Raw genomic sequence first — 17737 nt, 5'->3', positions numbered from 1 at the left:
TATCAAAACAAAATTAGGGAATATCATTTGGGAGATAGGTGTTCACCCCTCCAGTAGACTCATTAAAACTGTTCTGGCAGCATGTGGTGGCCAAACACCTTACTTTATGACACTTTATGTTGGTTTGTCACACATCTGTATATTACACACACACGCTATATATATATATATATATATATATATATATATATATATATATATATATATATATATATATATATATATATATATATATATATATATATATATATATATATATATATATATATATATATATATATATATATATATATATATATATATATATATATATATATATATATATATATATTTATACACACACACACACACACACACAATGGTTACTGTGTCAAGTGTAACAAAAGCAGCTACAGCAAAACCGCTGAACTGAAACGGAAACAACTGTTATATGTGCACCTTGTATTAGTAACTTCACCTTAAGTAACACTGAATGGCATTTTAAGATCTGCTGGTGGTAAAGGTTAGAAATAATTCAGACACTGGATGTGGCCAGTGCTCACAACCTTTCATCTAGGCTGTGGTGTAAACCTCCATTTGATAAGTGAGGTGTGTACTCTTGTATGAGTACAGGTGCATTTCTCAGCATCTCCTGAAAATGCCTGACTGTTGCAGCGTAAAGCTCTGTCTGCAGCACCAGAGACCTGAACAGATTGATGGGCTCTGCTTTGCGAATTAACTTAGGAACGTGGACTTCTTCTGGCACTTTGCTGTTCCCAATCAGAACATGATGAAGTCTCTTCTCTTGTAGGCTGCTCTGCAAGAAGCTGAGCACATCCCGAAGCCTGTGCTCCATACTCCCAATGCCCCACACAGAGGATCTTTTACTCAGCAACAAGTGCATCAGAGCAGTCTTTATGTGGTAGTTAGTAAGGGCGCTCTTTCCTGTGAGCCCCGTCTGCTTTCTGTGTAGGAAAGTAACAACCTGAAGACAGTGTAAATGACAGGAATTTTGTGGCAGACGTTTAGTGAAATGTTTCAGCAAATTCCTCTCATAAACAGCAAAAGAGAGGGGCCAGTGTGGGCCTGGAGAGCTGTCACAATCTGATGGGAAGTGCGAGACAAAATAAGCATCTGTATCCTCCAGCTGAACCACAGGTATTATGTTCAGTACGATGACTTTCCCTGAACGGAATCGGATCTTCAGAGCACCGGCGGCATCCAAGTTACGGAAAGTGACCTCAAAGTCGTATTTGTGAGAGATGCGTCCCCACGCTTTGGTTACAGAGATCTGAAACCACTTCATGACTTGATCTTTGGCCAAGAAAGGTGTGTTCTTGGAGCAAAGCAGTTCATCAGGGCTGCGGTCCACTTTGATGGCTTCATTCCTGCTATGCAACAGACAAAGCACGTCCTCTCCCAGATTAGCAGAGCCACAGACACAGCCGTCCTCGCTCTCCCCAAACCTGGTCACCTTTATTTTGCCACAGCCCTGCATGTCTGGAGGCATGTCACTGTTAGGGCTGCACCACAGATGAAACTGGAAGGAGTATGGATCTGGAGGCGAGAAAGGCACTACAAGGTCGCACATTAGAGGCTTGCACACCTTCCAAGACTCGAACATGCTTCCAATTCCGACAAAGTCCCCGACTTCCATGTCTGCCTCCCTGTCACACATACTCCTGAGCGATTCCAGTAAATCATCGGCAAAGCCCTCAACAAACTCCCTCACCCTCCAGTTTTCATGGGCTGAAGTGTAGGTACATTTGTCACAGAAGTTACTCAGGATATTTTTATCTAGTACCATTGTCTTGGGGGTGATGGATCCACTCTCTGAAAATATGTCTTCATCATCAGCCGGTCGCATTTCTGTGTCAGCAAGATCCACCCTGCACATCTCGATAGTGAAGAATATGATGAAAGACACAGCGCTCCAAAAGTACCAACTATAACCTTCCTCTGAGGTGGTTTCTTCGGGCTTTGGGTCAAGCTGTGAAAGCTCTTTCTCCAGCCTGGCCTGCTCCATTTCCAGCCTCTCCTCGTGCTCCCGCATGCGAGCCATCAGCTCCTCGTCCTGGTCCGGGAGCGTGGTGTTCTCTTGAGGAAAGAGCAAGGGACGGTTTAGTATGGCAGCAGCCACCACCACACACACACGTGCAATGGCCCCCTGCATCTTCAGCTAGTTTCTAACATGCATATTTAAGCACTTCGCAGACGTCCGGGCAACTGCAGCTCAGGTCCTGAAACAAAAATAAAAATGGTGGTTTTAGTGAAAAGTCAAGTGGATGTAAGGCAAAAATGAGCATTGGTGTACTGGATAAAATATATGAAAATTATGAGCCAGTTAATTTTGTAAAGCACTCCACCCATCAGGGGGAGGAACAGATTGTTCCTCTAAATATAGAGGCAGTGGGCTGAGTGACGCACTCGTCCAGTATCAGACTGTGCAACATGGGAGGAAGGAAGATTGCGCCCTTTAGAAGAGCATCGCCCTTCTCCAATAAGCCTATTTGTTATGTCCCTGTTAGCATTTACATCCTGTTGACATTTTATCCAAAACAAGATGAATAAAACCCTTCTTTCTGGAAAACGTCCAAATAAAGTTTGTATACAATGAAATTCAGATTCTAAGTGAAACAATGCGGAAAAAAAACTCACATTGACATTTTTTTCCTGGACGTCATCAGATAACCAACAAGTAATGCAATATACTGTACAGAACAGGAAATTACATAAGTATCTTGTGCAGGCTTGTGGTACAACTGAAAGTACACTTTTAAAATGCTCTGGTGAGGATTGGCTGAATGACAAACTGTCATCATTATGATCTTTAAAATAAAAGTATGTCATGTGGTTAAAATGGGACTTCCTCTGGCAAGACACCATAAAGACACAAGAAAGAGGAAGTGCACATGCATCATGATCTCACTGTAACATCATGAGATTATTAAGTGTTCTCAGTCAGACGAGCTTTAAAATGACAGCAGTAATTGCAGTGCAGTTGTGCACCATGAGGGCAGGAAAACTTCCCATGACTTACTCACTGAGATGTTTTCCAACATTTTACATGGCTCAGCCCATCCAAACAAACATCAAGCCAAGAGGCCTGTGTTATAGTTCATTCTTAGTTATTTAAGATCCGATTTAAGATCAGATTGTTACAGATCATGAAGGCTACATTCAATGTTAACTTTTCCCAAAAAGAGATTTCAGTTACAGCTGCAAGGCTCACAGAAGTACTAACACCCTTTATCAAACACTTGAAATAACAAATAACTCATTACTCCAGACAAAGAATTTAATTAATAGCAATAAAAGCAATAAAACATACACTTGCTCAATTGAAAGCATTCACAGATTTTACTGCTACAGCCTAAACTGGTCTGGTATGAGCAGTAACTTACGGTTAATGTTAGTGCCACAACTTTACCTTCCCATTTTTAGTATTTTTTTCAGCAGTTTAGCATTACACTCATTTGGTGGTTCCAGCTTCTCAGATTTGAGAATGTGATGCTTTGTTAGCCATATATGATAACAAACTGAATATCTTTAGGTTCAGGACTGTTGGTTGAATAAAACAAGACAAGCCATCTGAAAGTGTCCCTTTGTGCTGCACGAAAGTATAATGTACATTTTTCACTATTTTCTTACGTTTTCTAGACACGATTACTTGATTGAGAAAATAATCAATAGATTAATTGATAAAGAAAATAACCATTAGTTGCAGCAATACTTTATAAGTGTAATAAAGATTCCTCTTTTATTTTATTTTCCTCTTCCCATCTTCACCTACCTCACTTCCTTTCCTTTCCTTATCACCGATTGGCTCTTGTTTTCTCACCCTCCACCCCTCATTTACCTGATAGAGTTCACCTGGGCACTACAAGATTATTTAAGGGCTTCACTCCACTCATTCAGTGTTTCTTTTCACCTTCACATGGGGTGGCAGTTTCTGGTAAGAAGTTTGTTACTCTTTAGTTCCTATAGTTTGTTTGTGTCTCACAGAACCTTATTCATTCGTATTTCTTTAATTAGTCTGAAATGAGACTATGTTGTGCTAATTTAACCCGCAACCCATGTGTGTCTTCCTTTTCAATGTTGAAATAATTAACAGAGAACAAACCATTGTTTGATTGGATATATGTTTAATGGCCACCATTCATTCACCCTGCATCCTGACCTGATGCCCATGGTGATAGTGAATCACCTCTGAACCTCCTACTTAACAATAAGAGAACTATATATTTTGTATGAAACAACTAACTACAGATGTCATGTTTCCTCTAAAACTACATGTGTTAAGAGTATGGTATTTTCAGCTAGAATAAAATGGAGGAGCTTGAAATGGAAGTACAAGTAATCTACTTTCAAATTGCACTGAAGTACATGATAAAATGTAAAGTAAATGTCATGTTGACTGAACCTATTAAGCTTCAGGGTGTTTGGAAAAATGGAGTAAATGACGAGGCTCTGTCACTGACATGGCTGTGTATTTGTAAAGTGATGCAGTTTGGACACGGTGCCAGCGGTTACCTCCTCCTCAAGTTTTCTTAGCAACAAAATAGTGACCTACTCATCACGGAAATGTGGTGGCACACAAACACTATTCCAGACAAATGAGTCACTTCACAGCCTGCTGTCTAACAAACGGTGCCCTATAGTATTCTGTGCGAAGCTTCAAAGCAAAAAAGAGCAACTTAAGTGTTTTCTGAAAATATAAGTAACAGTAGTATTGCGTAATTTGTGCTGGTAACATCATTGCATGTTTAGCAGCTTGGACTCACTCTTCGTGGATCTACAAGTCAATTGAGAGGTGAATCCAGAAGACATACGCTGTGTAAAAGGTTGATAAACCTACCTTTGCGTTGTTCTGAGTTGAAATCATAATAAGCTTCATGTGGAGGACTCTCCGGTGGAATCAGCCTCATCATCAAACTCATGTGAACGAGGGAACAGTTTCACAGCATTTTTTTTTTTTTTTTTTTTTTTTTTTTTAAAACACATTTCCTGACTGCACGCTCCACCCATAACGACAGAGACCGCCCAGCTTCCTCTGCTCAACCACAATAGGGACGAAGATGTGTGGGGCAGGGCTGCAGTTCATAATGAATCATAAATACTGTGCACAATTTAAATGTTTTAATGCCACTGGGGGGGGGTCTCTCATGAGAAAACTATCATGTTGACCATGTAAAGTACAGAGACTGGAGTTGGAGCATTTCAGAACTTGCCTGGGAATCATTAGATTTGAAAGATTTTAATTCAATATTGTCAGTACAGCAAACGGTACAAATAGGAACTGTTAATATCTAATTCGGTGTACTTTTTTAAAAAAATGTAAACAAATATAAGCTAAAGGGCTCAAGTTGTTGATCATAATGATGAAATCCTGATCTCATGAAATCTTGTCTTGTAATTGAAATAACAATGTACTATTTGCAGAATTATGTGGTTTATAATCCTGCATGGATGCATCCTGCCACAGTATTGTATTTTGAAAAGAAACATTTTGCATCCACAGGGTGGCGCTTTATGCTTGAGCAAAGCCAGATCAAAAGCAAAGGAGGAAACGACACATGAGGCAAAGATTGGTCAAAACTCACTTCCACTAACAGGCTGTTCAGACAAGAACAGCAACAACAATTCTAACTTTGACCTTTTGGAAGCAGAAATGAACTGACTTGCAGACCCATACACATTAACATTTGTCTCAGCTTCTTTAATTTGTGAAATTTCAAATTGATAAAATGTAAAAGGACCAGTGTTTCACATGTCACGTTTTTGTTTTGTTTGGCAGGAAAGTCTGAAAGGGTGTTACACAACTGTAGTGGTGAAAGTCCAGGGTTAAACATTTGAATAAATTTCCACTCCCATATGCCACATTCTTGTTTGTAGAATATGCATGAAGTCTTCTTTGTTGCCAGAACTGAATAACACATTTGTCCACGTGATAAGCTAACTAGCAGTATACGCTAGCTAACTGTTAACTTCATCAGTGACAATTTAACAAGAATTCACATCCAAGCTCATAGCTGTGAAAAGCAAAGCTTTAATTTTATACCTTCTTCATTTCTTCAAATTTTACGCAAATATCCACTTGGCCTCAAGGACAAGAAGACAATTGGTTAACATACTGATGGTTCACTTGATAATCATGGGTAGGTGTGTTTCATAATCTTTTTATTCATGCCAAAAAGCTGCATGGCTATTGCATAAATCTAGGTTAAGATTTGAATATTTCCACTCAAGCAATCTAAGAGTATGCTGCTGATATAGTGATGCTGTTCCCTTCCCCCAAGCATCCATATACCTAGAAAGGCTATGTAATCATTATTATTGATTGCATGACTCTTCATGTCATTTTTGCATGTTGTGACACAAAGCTGTGTGCATGTCATTTGACATTTGAATTCAGAGATTTCTCATGAGCTGCATGTGATGACAATTTTTTTTTTTTTTTTTCATTTCAGGAACATTTCTATGATGCTGCAAGCAGAACAGGATGCATTTTCTGGTTTCTGAAAACAGTGCAAAGGAAGATTCATAGATCTGCACTGCCACCAAATATCTCCATTGACTTTTCTCCAGGATGTCCAAATTTCCAAAGGACTAACAATGTTTAAAGGTAGCTTGATGGGATGCTTGAGGTCCTCTCCACCCTCCCAAGATTCCTGGATACAGGAGGATTGCTAAATTTGGAATGAGATGTTTACAATGGCTTGAAGTTTCTTTCTTATCAAGATTTCACTCTCCTATTTGCTGATGAGATATCCTCCAGGCTGCTTCTGAAATGGGATATGTTTTTAAAGCCAAATGTCATAAAAGAAGCTAAGGGGCTCACTTCAACACCAGAATTGTCACTTGGTGCAGTCAGCAGAAATTCCCCAGGAAGTGATCTTGATGAGGAAGCAAGTGAGTTGAATTTCTGTTTTAAAGCATTTCCTATAGTTAGTTATTGAAGTATTTTCATGTTTGTAATAATTATTCATTTGATGATACCTGATCTTCTGGAGGATGTGGCCCAGTATGAGATCATATTGCTTTTTGAATCTCACACACTTCATATGGGAAAAAGTCGTTTTCCCGGATTTATAGTTTTCATTATGGATATTCTGAACAAAAAAAATGTCCCACAACGATTTGAGTGTTGGCAATGGCATTGGTTTGAATTCTATTCAGACATTGTCTTCTGAAAAACATCCCATTGTTATTTGGTGACATTATTACAGGAAACAAAAACTGGAATTTGTTGCTGTTTTTTCTTCAAATAATGAACATTTTTTCACCTTCAAAAAGCCGTTTGATGTTCAAAGCTCATACAATGTTTCAGAAAAAAGTTTGTACATTGTCATTCACAATGTTTTAATTAAACTATATAAATGACTGGAAGTGACAAAATAAATGTTTTTGAAAAATACCTTGTTTATTGGAGTCAATTATAATTAAAATTTTCAGTGTAGATAGCTTGACACTTTAGTAGATGACACTAACACTACCCAAATAGTTAAGTGTTACGGGTCTAATGTGTCCCCTACTGTTATATAACTTTCTGTGCGTTAAAGAAGGAACTCTGGCACAGTGGTAATATTTAACTATTCTGAAAGTGTTAATCTACTCTGGAAAATGTGGAGTATCATAAACCCTGTGTTGAAATCAACTGTATGGGTGTTAATTCAACTCTGCACTTTTTGCTGTGAGCATTTCATCCTTCTTAAAGAAGGAACACATCCGTTTTTTTTTTTTATAGTACAGGGATGACACCCTCAGAGAGCACAGAGAGACTCTTTCTGCAGATTCTTTGGGACTGGTTAAGAGAATGGACAAGCCTCCTCAGATCACCATGTTTTCCAGTTTTGTTCTCTCTCAGCGTTTATATGTGCTGCTGCTTTCCTTATATCTGTCTGGATCTGCTCTGCTCCAGACTGGCACTGGTACGTCGCTTCAAGATCCAGCCTCAAAGCAAAGTGACATGGGCAGCGACTTGGAGGTGCTTGTGCAAGATTTCCCGCAACCACGTATGTTTTATTTTCCCCCTCTCCGTTGTGCACTGGTACTGGAAGCCTGTGGTTTCTCCCCCTGTGGCACCTGCAATGCTAGCTGTTGTTAAAGATGTACTGGCTTGCTTACTCCTGTTCGACACGCAGTACTTTTTTTGGCATCTGCTGCATCACAAAGTGTACTGGCTCTACCGTTTCTTCCACAAGGAGCACCACGTCTACACGGCCACCTTCTCCCTGACGACGGAGGACACAAGTGTCTGGGAGATGCTGAGCCTCAGTTTCTTCACAACACTGAACCCTGTGCTCCTCGACTGCCATCCGCTCACGGAGATGCTCTTCTTCATCGCTAACATTTATCTGTCTGTGGAGGCTCACTCGGGCTATGAATTTCCCTGGTCTCCACACAGACTGGTGCCCTTTGGCCTCTACGGAGGCGCTCAGCATCATGATCTCCACCACCTCAAATTCAAAGTGAACTATGCGCCGTACTTCACGCACTGGGACAGACTTTTTGGCACACTGCACACACAGAAAAAGTCAAGAAACACAGAGACTTTAAAGAGGATGTGTTTATCAGATTCTGCAACGACTGATGAAGACTGACTTTGATTTAAATTTGTTTTAATCTAAATATGTACAAGTATGAATAATAGATGCCAAAAGATGCTGAGATTTTTAGTCATGCTCCAAAAATGTACTATTGGCACAATACTATAGCATTATTGTAACTGCCACGAAACTAAGATGACTACAGCATCCATTCTTCATGAAGAAAACTATTTTGAAGTATTGCATTTCAGTATTGCAGACATTTCATTCATCTTTTTCATACAAGTTACTTTTTTTTTATTTACAAAAACTCTGTCTCTGATATATGCGCATATATTCAGTTCTCCAAATTTCCAGTTCCATTTTTCATTCTCATATAGTCTATATAAAACAAATAAATGTAAAACTGAATTTCCTTGATATTGAAAATGAGAGACACTGCACAGACTATGATTTGGAGTTGCTGCACAAATAAAAACACTGAGCAAACTAAGCACTACCCAATGTTAAAATTTGGTTCCAGTGTGATAATGAGAAATGAAAGTAGACAGCCAAATGAGCATCCCCAAAATAACATGGGGCAAAAGTAATGGGCTTCCTTCCTCATGGATTTATGGGTCAAGAAACAAACGAAGTGTTAAACTGGTTTTTAGATCTCAAAGTTCAATTAATGATTTGTTTCCCCAAAGGTTTACAGAAAGTAATGATCAGTTTCCACAATCCCAACTTCTTGTCAATGCGATTTACTTCATTGTTTTACAGAATGTGGAACTTGAATTGAGCAACGAAACCACTATAAATAAAAGGGAAATTTCATTTGACAGTACTGGTGATTATGTTATGACTAAGCAAAGTCGTATAAAATACTTTTCATTATGATTATTTGCAACTGTTTTTGCACAAACTTAAATGGTTTAAGGATAATCTTATTCCTACCCTGCTGTCGTGGCATAAGCTTGTATTTCACTGCACTCAGCATCTGACTCTAAGTAGCTGCAGAGGTTGGTTTACATTAAACACGCACAGTGCAGGTGCAAAAATTAAATTAGCCCTTGGATTTACTCTGTACATGGCTAGTCTTCCAAGGACATTAGAGATGGCATGGAGGACATGGTTGAAAGGCTGTGTTGGCAGTGAACAGCGAATGAGCAGGATGATCCAAAATACATAAAATGATCCAAAATACATACACTATATTGCCAAAAGTATTGGCTCACCTGCCTTGACTTGCACATGAACTTAAGTGACATCCCATTCTTAATCCATAGGGTTTAATATGACGTCGGTCCACCCTTTGCAGCTATAACAGCTTCAACTCTTCTGGGAAGGCTTTCCATAAGGTTTAGGAGTGTGTTTATTATCATTTTTGACCATTCTTCCAGAAGTGCATTTGTGAGGTCACACACTGATGTTGGACGAGAAGGCCTGGCTCTCAGTCTCCGCTCTAATTCATCCCAAAGGTGTTCTATCGGGTTGAGGTCAGGACTCTGTGCTGGCCAGTCAAGTTCATCCACACCAAACTCTCTCATCCATGTCTTTATGGACCTTGCTTTGTGCACTGGTGCACAGTCATGTTGGAACAGGAAGGGGCCATCCCCAAACTGTTCCCACAAAGTTGGGAGCATGGAATTGTCCAAAGTCTCTTGGTCCCTTTCACTGGAACTAAGGGGCCAAGCCCAGCTCCTGAAAAACAACCCCACACCATAATATCGCCTCCACCAAACTTTACACTTGGCACAATGCAGTCAGACAAGTACCGCTCTCCTGGCAACCGCCAAACCCAGACTCGTCCATCAGATCGCCAGATGGTGAAGCGCGATTCGTCACTCCAGAGAACGTGTCTCCACTGCTCTAGAGTCCAGTGGCAGCGTGCTTTACACCACTGCATCCAACGCTTTGCATTGCACTTGGTGATGTATGGCTTGGATGCAGCTGGTCGGCCATGGAAACCCATTCCATGAAGCTCTCTACTCACTGTTCTTGAGCTAATCTGAAGACCACATGAAGTTTGGAGGTCTGTAGCAACTGACTGCAGAAAGTTGGCGACCTCTGCGCACTATGCGCCTCAGCATCCGCTGACCCTGCTCCGTCATTTTACGTGGCCTACCACTTCGTGGCTGAGTTGCTGTCATTCCCAATCGCTTCCACTTTGTTATAATACTACTGACAGTTGACTGTGGAATATTTAGGAGCGAGGAAATTTCACGGCTATCACAGTACCATGCTGGAATTCACTGAGCTCCTGAGAGTGACCCATTCTTTCACAAATGTTTGTAGAAACAGTCTGCATGCCTTGGTGCTTGATTTTATACACCTGTGGCCATGGAAGTGATTGGAACACCTGATTTCAATTATTTGGATGGGTGAGTGAATACTTTTGGTAATATAGTGTAGTTGAAAAAGACCAAAGTCAATTTTGACCTCTTCAGACAGGCAACCACAATACCAACACATGCACATAGGGGATGTGACGCCTTTGACAGGCGACCAAATGAAATGGACTGTTAAAAAAATCATGAATTTAGAAAACATTTGGGAAAATGTATGCAAAACAAAATATATAAAATAGGTCTTGCTATTTTAGACAATTTAAAGTGGAAAAGTTACATATTATAGTTTTAACCTGCTCTACAATAGACAATACTGAAATGCAATAAGCAAACGGCGCCCTCACTACATTGGCAACTTTGTGGTTTCTCACCATGGTGAGTTTAAATAATGTTTGATTGTACAAAGGGGATTAGCAAAGGAAAAAAAATTTTGGAGCAGTTCCTTAATTGGTGGATAATAACAATAGTCCCTTCCTGTTGCTCCTACATTGAGACAGGGAAATGAGAAGATTTAATTAGAAAATAAGCAATGTTTGCAATAATCATACAGCAGACATTGAGATCTGCATGTTAGAGTTGCTTTCTAAAATGCTCATCAACTTCTGTTTGGAAGGTACTTAACTTGCCAAAATTCTCTGCAAAGTAAACATGGGTCTGTTAAAACCCAGATAGATGTTGTTTCTTGTTTCCCTTACAGTGAACTAAATATTGCCTACCTTAGCCTTCTATCAAGACATCTTACTGTGATGTAAATGATATTTTTGACTTTGCGTCCAGAAAATGTCTGTGTGGATAAGCACATGGATAAACATTCGCCTGGGGAGGGCTGCAAATGTAATTAACACTCCTGAAAGATTTCGGACTTTGAGTTTATGCTCTCTGTACTATATTATGAGTATGATTTTGATCTTAATGATTTCCCCTCACCTAAAACATCCCACATTTTTGTCTGAAAAAAAAAAAGTCATTTGTTCAGTAGGCAGCAGTGCAAATATTCAAAGTGCTCACAATTCACAATTTACCATCCAATATCATCTTCACCTTCTCTAATTTGTTCTTTTTGCCTCTATTTTTTAGGATTTGGATCAATTTTCCTGGGCTATCCGAGCCATGCCTCTCCACCCAGATCCGTAGTAGTTGTTCTGTCTGCTCCCGACAATCACCTGGATTGTCCAGTTTACAAGACTCAATAGTAGTTTGTGATATCCCACTCCGTGATGCTACAGCCTTCATATCCTTCCATCCAAGCGCGTCTGCAATGTCAGGCAGGTGAGGCTCTATATCTGGAACTAAAAGACAGGAAACAATTGAGATTAATGCCACAAAACACAACACGCATCACAACTTTACTCATCTTGTAGGGGCATTTTGATTTTGATGGGTGAAAAAAAAAAAAAAGAAAAAAGAGCACATTCAAAAGAGAGATGTTGTATGTAAGGTGAAAGGCCACGTGCCAAGATTGGGGATGTCATTTTCCTGTGCCAGAGCCACATAACTAATATAAATAAACATTTGTGCCAAATCTTAAGAAATTCCCTTAAGGCATTCCTGACATATCACATTCACGAGAATGGGACAGATGGACCAACAATCAGGCTCTGGCCACAGCTGTCGCCGGTGTGGAGGCATAGATAGAAATTAGAGCTCTACTAGTGCAGCAATTAAAAAACATGTTCTGGGTTTTTTCTTACCATTAAGAGACTGCATCTCCTGACAAGAAGAAAGGAGAATGACTGTTAATATTTTCAACACCCCAGTGATGAAATAACAAACTGCTTCAACAAGCTTTACAAATATGTTGCATCACAACACTGACACAGAAGAATCACACTAACAAGGCCACTAAGGGTTCAGACAACCAACCTGTACATCCTATAGAAAGAGGCGGCTATGTCAAACATTAGGAGAGACAGGGAAGCGTTTATCGTACATGTATGTATCTGTGTGACAAACATTCTTAGACAAAACTATGAAAAACAGGAAAGAGAGCATACATGTTACAGCTGGTCAGAGCTATAAATGCATTAAAAGATCCCACTGAGGAATAACTCACCACATCGTTTGGTGGGCCGCCTCCAGGTGAGGATTCAGGTGTACCCTCTTATGAGACAAATGATCAAAAGAAAAAAAAGATACACAAACATTTTATGAAGAAGATAAAACAGAGGTTTTGACTGTGAATTGAACCTTCAGTATTATTACTATACTTTGCTATTGTAACAAGGAGCACGTGATGTTCTAGTGCCCTCTGATGGTCACATCATATTTATGTTGTGCAGTAGCAGACATACTCACTCAAATTTCTCTTCCGACACACAAACACAGCTACCACAGCTACCACAGCTACCACAATGATCATCAGGACAGTTATGCCAGCTATTATCCCAGTATATGACCCTGAAATGAAAGGTTACAATTTTATTACAAACAAAATTACGTGATTTCTTTTTTTAATATGCAAATGTACTAATTGAAGCCATTATAATTTAAAGCAAATGCTTGTAATGCTAAACTAAACCATACCATTAGTTTTGACATTGCAGACTGTGTTACATCCCTCATCAGCACACCTTGAACCAAAAAAAAAACAACAAAAAAAACAAGCATGAGTGACAGACTGAATCATGACAGCAAATATTGAATAAAAGCTTCTTTAAAAAAATGTCTTGTGTTTTGTTAGAATAGCAAAGAATTGCCAACAAAACACAGACAAGACATTGTTTTAAAGAAGCCATACATACATCTTCAAGTTTAAAGATGATATTTAAAGTAGCAGAACTTACTTTTCACAAGGTTGGCAGAGTCTGCAAACATCCGTGCCACTGCTGCAATAGTGACCCTCTTTACATCCACATTTAGTGTCCTGGGCAGGGGTACAGGGTTCCTTCACCTCTAGATTAGCTAAAATGATAGTATAACCAACAAACTGACATTAGAGGGAACAGTATCTTTCTTAAAAACAAAAAGTGACATATTGTGGTACATAAGTCTTCATTTCTACAGTGACACTGAAGCATGATCTTGAAACACTATGGTTGTATTAGATTATCATGATTTATTGACATTTAAGAGTACAGATTTCTCATAGATAAATTGAGACAGTGCTCCTGATTATTTCTAAAATCTGGAACTGATGGCATTGGAGCTACAACTAACTATTATTTTCTATATCAATTAATCTGACCATTATTTTTTTAACCCATTGCTTAATTTTTTTAATTGAGAAAATGTCAGAAAATAGGGAAAAGCACTAATCACATTTTCCCAGCTCAAGTCCTCACCAAAGTTTTTAGACTGTTTTTTTTTTTTTTTCTAACCAACAGTCCAAAACCCAAAGATAGGTTTATAACTGATGATACAAAACAAAGAAGAGCAGCGATTCATGACATTTGAGAAGCTGAATCCAGGGAACGTTTGGCATATTAGCTTGATAATTTACTTAAACACTTACTTATCAAAACTCTAATGATCAAATAATAATCAATCAACTGACTAATTATTTCAGCTCTTTTTGCAATGATTCTTCTTTATGTAAAGTTAACATGAGGCTGTGACAACACTTTCAGTATACATGGAGATGCATGCAAATTTTAATTATATTGTCTCAGGTTCATGAAATTGTACCATTACAACTGTACAAGGGCAGTGTAAGCAGAGATACAAATGCAATGTATCGGATTGGTTCATCACTACATAGGACCCACCGGAAAATAATATTTTATAATTTAAACCTAGTTATGTGTGCCCTAACGGCTTTGTATAATAGGTGGAGGGGCTTCCTCCTACTGACATGTCACGGTAAGAAAAGCCCAGGTGTAAATAATAAAATGAATCATGACTGAATTCCATTTAATTGCTTCAGTTTCAAAGTCTTGGTTCACTGTCACACTGTCACGGCTTATTGGGACAGTTGAATAGAACGGAGCCATCATTAGTGCTTCTAGTAACACCTATGCTTTTCCTACTGTGACGAGTCAAAATGTCTGCTGTGGAAAGGATTTACTGCAACCACAGCCTAGTCCCTACGAATTTTTACCAATGTTTTGTTTTTGGTATTGGTGAATATCAAAGAAATGTTGATGTCCTGTTGCGTCTGTACCATTGGTCTGGCCACAGGATGTGCACGGCTCACATTTCTCCTGGAAATTAGGGTGACTGCTGAACGTGCCATCTTTACAGAGCTCGCATACTGCATAACTTCCATTTTTAGTGCAGTGACTCACCAGCCGCTGGCCTGCAGTATAGAGACACATGAGTCAGAGATGGAAGAAAATATTTTGATTAGATTGGGCGAAACCGATAATATGCACACCCACACAGACAGCCACATGCAAACATATTCTGATTTCAACTGTTTGGTAATATGCACTACAGCGCAATAAAAACTGAAATGGTAAGGGCATCCTTCCTGCATTTTTACCTTTACTTGAGACCCTGTCATGTGAAAGGGCCCTGTATCTGTTTTGTTTTCTTAAATATTTCAGTTAATATTATTCTTACATAGAGCATATTTTTACAGAATGTAAACAATCACATTTTAACCTAACTAACCTGGCGACCACAACTATTTTTTTGACCCAGGGTTTACCTGATATGAAATATATTTTCTATATGTAACATAATGTAATGTAAAAGATCTCTACAGTGCTGACAGAAGTAAGATCATTAACTTAAGTAAAAGTACCAATACAATATAAAAGCCCTGAATTACAAGTAAAACTCCTACATTCAAAACCTAAGTAAAAGTAGGCCTTGAGTGTCAAAGTAAAAGTACCAGGTGTACAGTAGAATGTCACTTGTGGCTGATTAATTATAACATCTCACATTATTACATTGTTGATAATGTTGCATCAACGTGTAGGCAGCATTTTGCTATTGTAGCTGCTCAAGGTGGAGCTACTGTACTTTTAACTACTTTAGAAACCTGCAAAGGGCTACCAGATAAATCTGAGGGGTTCATGAGATGATTAATGGGAGAGGAAAGATGAGGAAACAAAGCTCTGAACACAAGGCTGCTTTCAGTTTGTGGACATTCCTCTAATCTTAATTTGTGTGTGTGTTGGATAATTTTACCTAAAGGAGATATAATTTGTGAACAACTCTGTCATCTGAAACATGACAAGGAGCCCCAGCAAGACAAGACAGGCAAAAGAGGCTGAAAACCACTTATTTAATCTTTTACTTTTGTGATATCTAGTATCCTCTATCATTGCCTTATTGACAGGAGCATTTGACACCTCCTCAGTAAAAAAGACAGCTAAACTTTTCAAGCGTTTTTCATGTTGCCATTGGAGTTCACGTGTAATGTAACTTACCAGCACCACACTGACAACACAACATCCCTTTATGCTCGTATTCACCATTCTGACACTTGCTCTGCCTTCTGTTACGAACTAGTGTAACTGGATGCTGGGCGATGCCCTCTTTGGTTAGGGATGAGGCTGAAGAATATGCCCTGACGAAAAGATAAAATAAAACAGAAAGTGAAAGTCAGTATGTTAACTAGCTGTTCTGGGACAGTCCCGAAATGTCCCCGGGAAAAGTCCCGGGAATCCGCTGTTTAACGGTTCTGGGGCGATAAACCAGGCACACATTAGCAAAACCAACCTGCTGGTCCTCATCTCTAATGTCTTATCTCTTGTACAAATAAAACAAAATGCGTGAAAACACTTCCAATAAATATCAAATATCACCGTATTTGTGTGGTTTGTCTGAGTATGTTTTCGAGTGCGGCAGCTTTTCTTCGCCTCGTTCTTCGCCTCGTTCAGCTGGAGGTCCTCCGGCCCCCCCCCCCGAGGCCAGAGGACCTCCGGGGCGACACGTTAGGTGTTAGAACCGCAGTCGTTACGGTGACACAACACAAGGCCGCAAGAGGCAAACGGTGAGCCCACTTCCCCACAATCGAAACCCGTCGTTTTCGAGAGAAAATACTTGGAAGAGTAGGTCTAACCGGTTAGCTTCGCTAGTGTACGTCTCAAACACACGTTAAGGAGTAGCTCACAGCCGCACCCTGGGAGCTTCTGGGACTATCCACTGCCTTGGAGATAGTCAAAATGCAGTTATAGAGGATATAGCTGTGAACTGATTGCTAAATTAAACATCGCTTATTGTACGTATCGTCTTCGTCTGCTCCTAACGAATAGATTTTACGTCCAATTCCATGTATACACCCCCCTCCCCGTCTGAATAACCTTACACGATACTTAATCTCAACCCCAAGCGCTTCACTAACTCTTTGCTGACAAGTCATCAAGTCATAAACAGCGTTAACTTCAACCCTTTATTCATATACAGTACACGAAAGGAAGTGATGCAACACCTGGCTACAACAAGTAATCACCAACTAAATATGTACGAAATGTTTGATTTTACTTACAGTGACAAGAAGAGCAGAGCCAAGGTGATAAACTTATTTGAAAACTTGTTTGAATCAGACGCCATCGTGTCAAAAATCCTCCTGCATTGTACAGCGAGCCACTCTGAGAAGCTCTTTATCTGAAGGCTGGGGGAGTGGTGGTTTTACTTACTTGCTTTCAGTTTTAGTAAACAGGATGTGTGCATTTTGCAATATATCTGACTTACAATAGAGACAATAGATAAAATTGTAAAGCACAAAGCTAAATGGTTCCACAATTTATTATTTTTTGTTATGTATTTTTCCAACTGTATATGTAAAGGAATTATAGGATAGTAGCCTATATTTTTGTTATCGTCATGCCAAATAGACAACCCAGGCAGTATAATATGGGCCTACTGAAATCATCTAACTAGGCTACCCACCAAGTGTAAGGTTCTAATTGTAGAATGTAATAGATACCTCAGTTCACATACCTCATTATAGTGAATAATCTGCATATTATTTATTGATTTGTTTGTTTA

At 39.3% G+C, this 17737-nt stretch overlaps 3 protein-coding genes across 3 annotated transcripts; 1 reads left to right on the top strand and 2 right to left on the bottom strand.

The window, feature by feature from the left end:
• Positions 1-311: 311 nt before the first annotated feature.
• Positions 312-4935, bottom strand: itprip (inositol 1,4,5-trisphosphate receptor interacting protein). Its single transcript, XM_022763514.1, has 2 exons — positions 4838-4935; positions 312-2219 (listed from the first exon to the last, which is right to left on the bottom strand). The coding sequence occupies exon 2, from the start codon at positions 2150-2152 to the stop codon at positions 539-541; it is 1614 nt and encodes a 537-aa protein (XP_022619235.1). The 5' UTR covers positions 2153-2219; positions 4838-4935; the 3' UTR covers positions 312-538.
• A 775-nt stretch (positions 4936-5710) lies between these two features.
• LOC111235179 (cholesterol 25-hydroxylase-like protein) lies at positions 5711-8707 on the top strand. The gene has a single exon (XM_022763516.1). It carries the CDS (start codon positions 7734-7736, stop codon positions 8580-8582), a length of 849 nt encoding a protein of 282 aa, XP_022619237.1. The 5' UTR covers positions 5711-7733; the 3' UTR covers positions 8583-8707.
• A 99-nt stretch (positions 8708-8806) lies between these two features.
• LOC111235178 (tumor necrosis factor receptor superfamily member 6-like) lies at positions 8807-17352 on the bottom strand. Its single transcript, XM_022763515.1, has 9 exons — positions 17235-17352; positions 16174-16313; positions 14958-15092; positions 13642-13759; positions 13382-13428; positions 13154-13255; positions 12912-12958; positions 12550-12568; positions 8807-12147 (listed from the first exon to the last, which is right to left on the bottom strand). The coding sequence occupies exons 1-9, from the start codon at positions 17297-17299 to the stop codon at positions 11870-11872; spliced, it is 951 nt and encodes a 316-aa protein (XP_022619236.1). The 5' UTR covers positions 17300-17352; the 3' UTR covers positions 8807-11869.
• Positions 17353-17737: the final 385 nt, after the last annotated feature.

The sequence above is a fragment of the Seriola dumerili genome, unplaced genomic scaffold, assembly GCF_002260705.1.
Source record: "Seriola dumerili isolate Sdu_G_001 unplaced genomic scaffold, Sdu_1.0 BDQW01000478.1, whole genome shotgun sequence".
In the NCBI taxonomy this organism is placed as follows: domain Eukaryota; kingdom Metazoa; phylum Chordata; class Actinopteri; order Carangiformes; family Carangidae; genus Seriola; species Seriola dumerili.
Note: the sequence above shows the minus strand (reverse complement) of the source record. Positions and strands in the feature narration are given on the sequence as shown.

Coding starts and splice junctions, on each gene's coding strand:
- itprip (XM_022763514.1), bottom strand. CDS start 2,152: ATGCAGGGGGCCATTGCACGTGTGTGTGTGGTGGTGGCTGCTGCCATA.
- LOC111235179 (XM_022763516.1), top strand. CDS start 7,734: ATGACACCCTCAGAGAGCACAGAGAGACTCTTTCTGCAGATTCTTTGG.
- LOC111235178 (XM_022763515.1), bottom strand. CDS start 17,299: ATGGCGTCTGATTCAAACAAGTTTTCAAATAAGTTTATCACCTTGGCT. Junction 13,760..14,957: donor ATCCTGTGGCCAGACCAATG/GTACAGACGCAA, acceptor CTATCATTTTAG/CTAATCTAGAGGTGAAGGAA. Junction 12,959..13,153: donor GTGTCGGAAGAGAAATTTGA/GTGAGTATGTCT, acceptor TTGTCTCATAAG/AGGGTACACCTGAATCCTCA.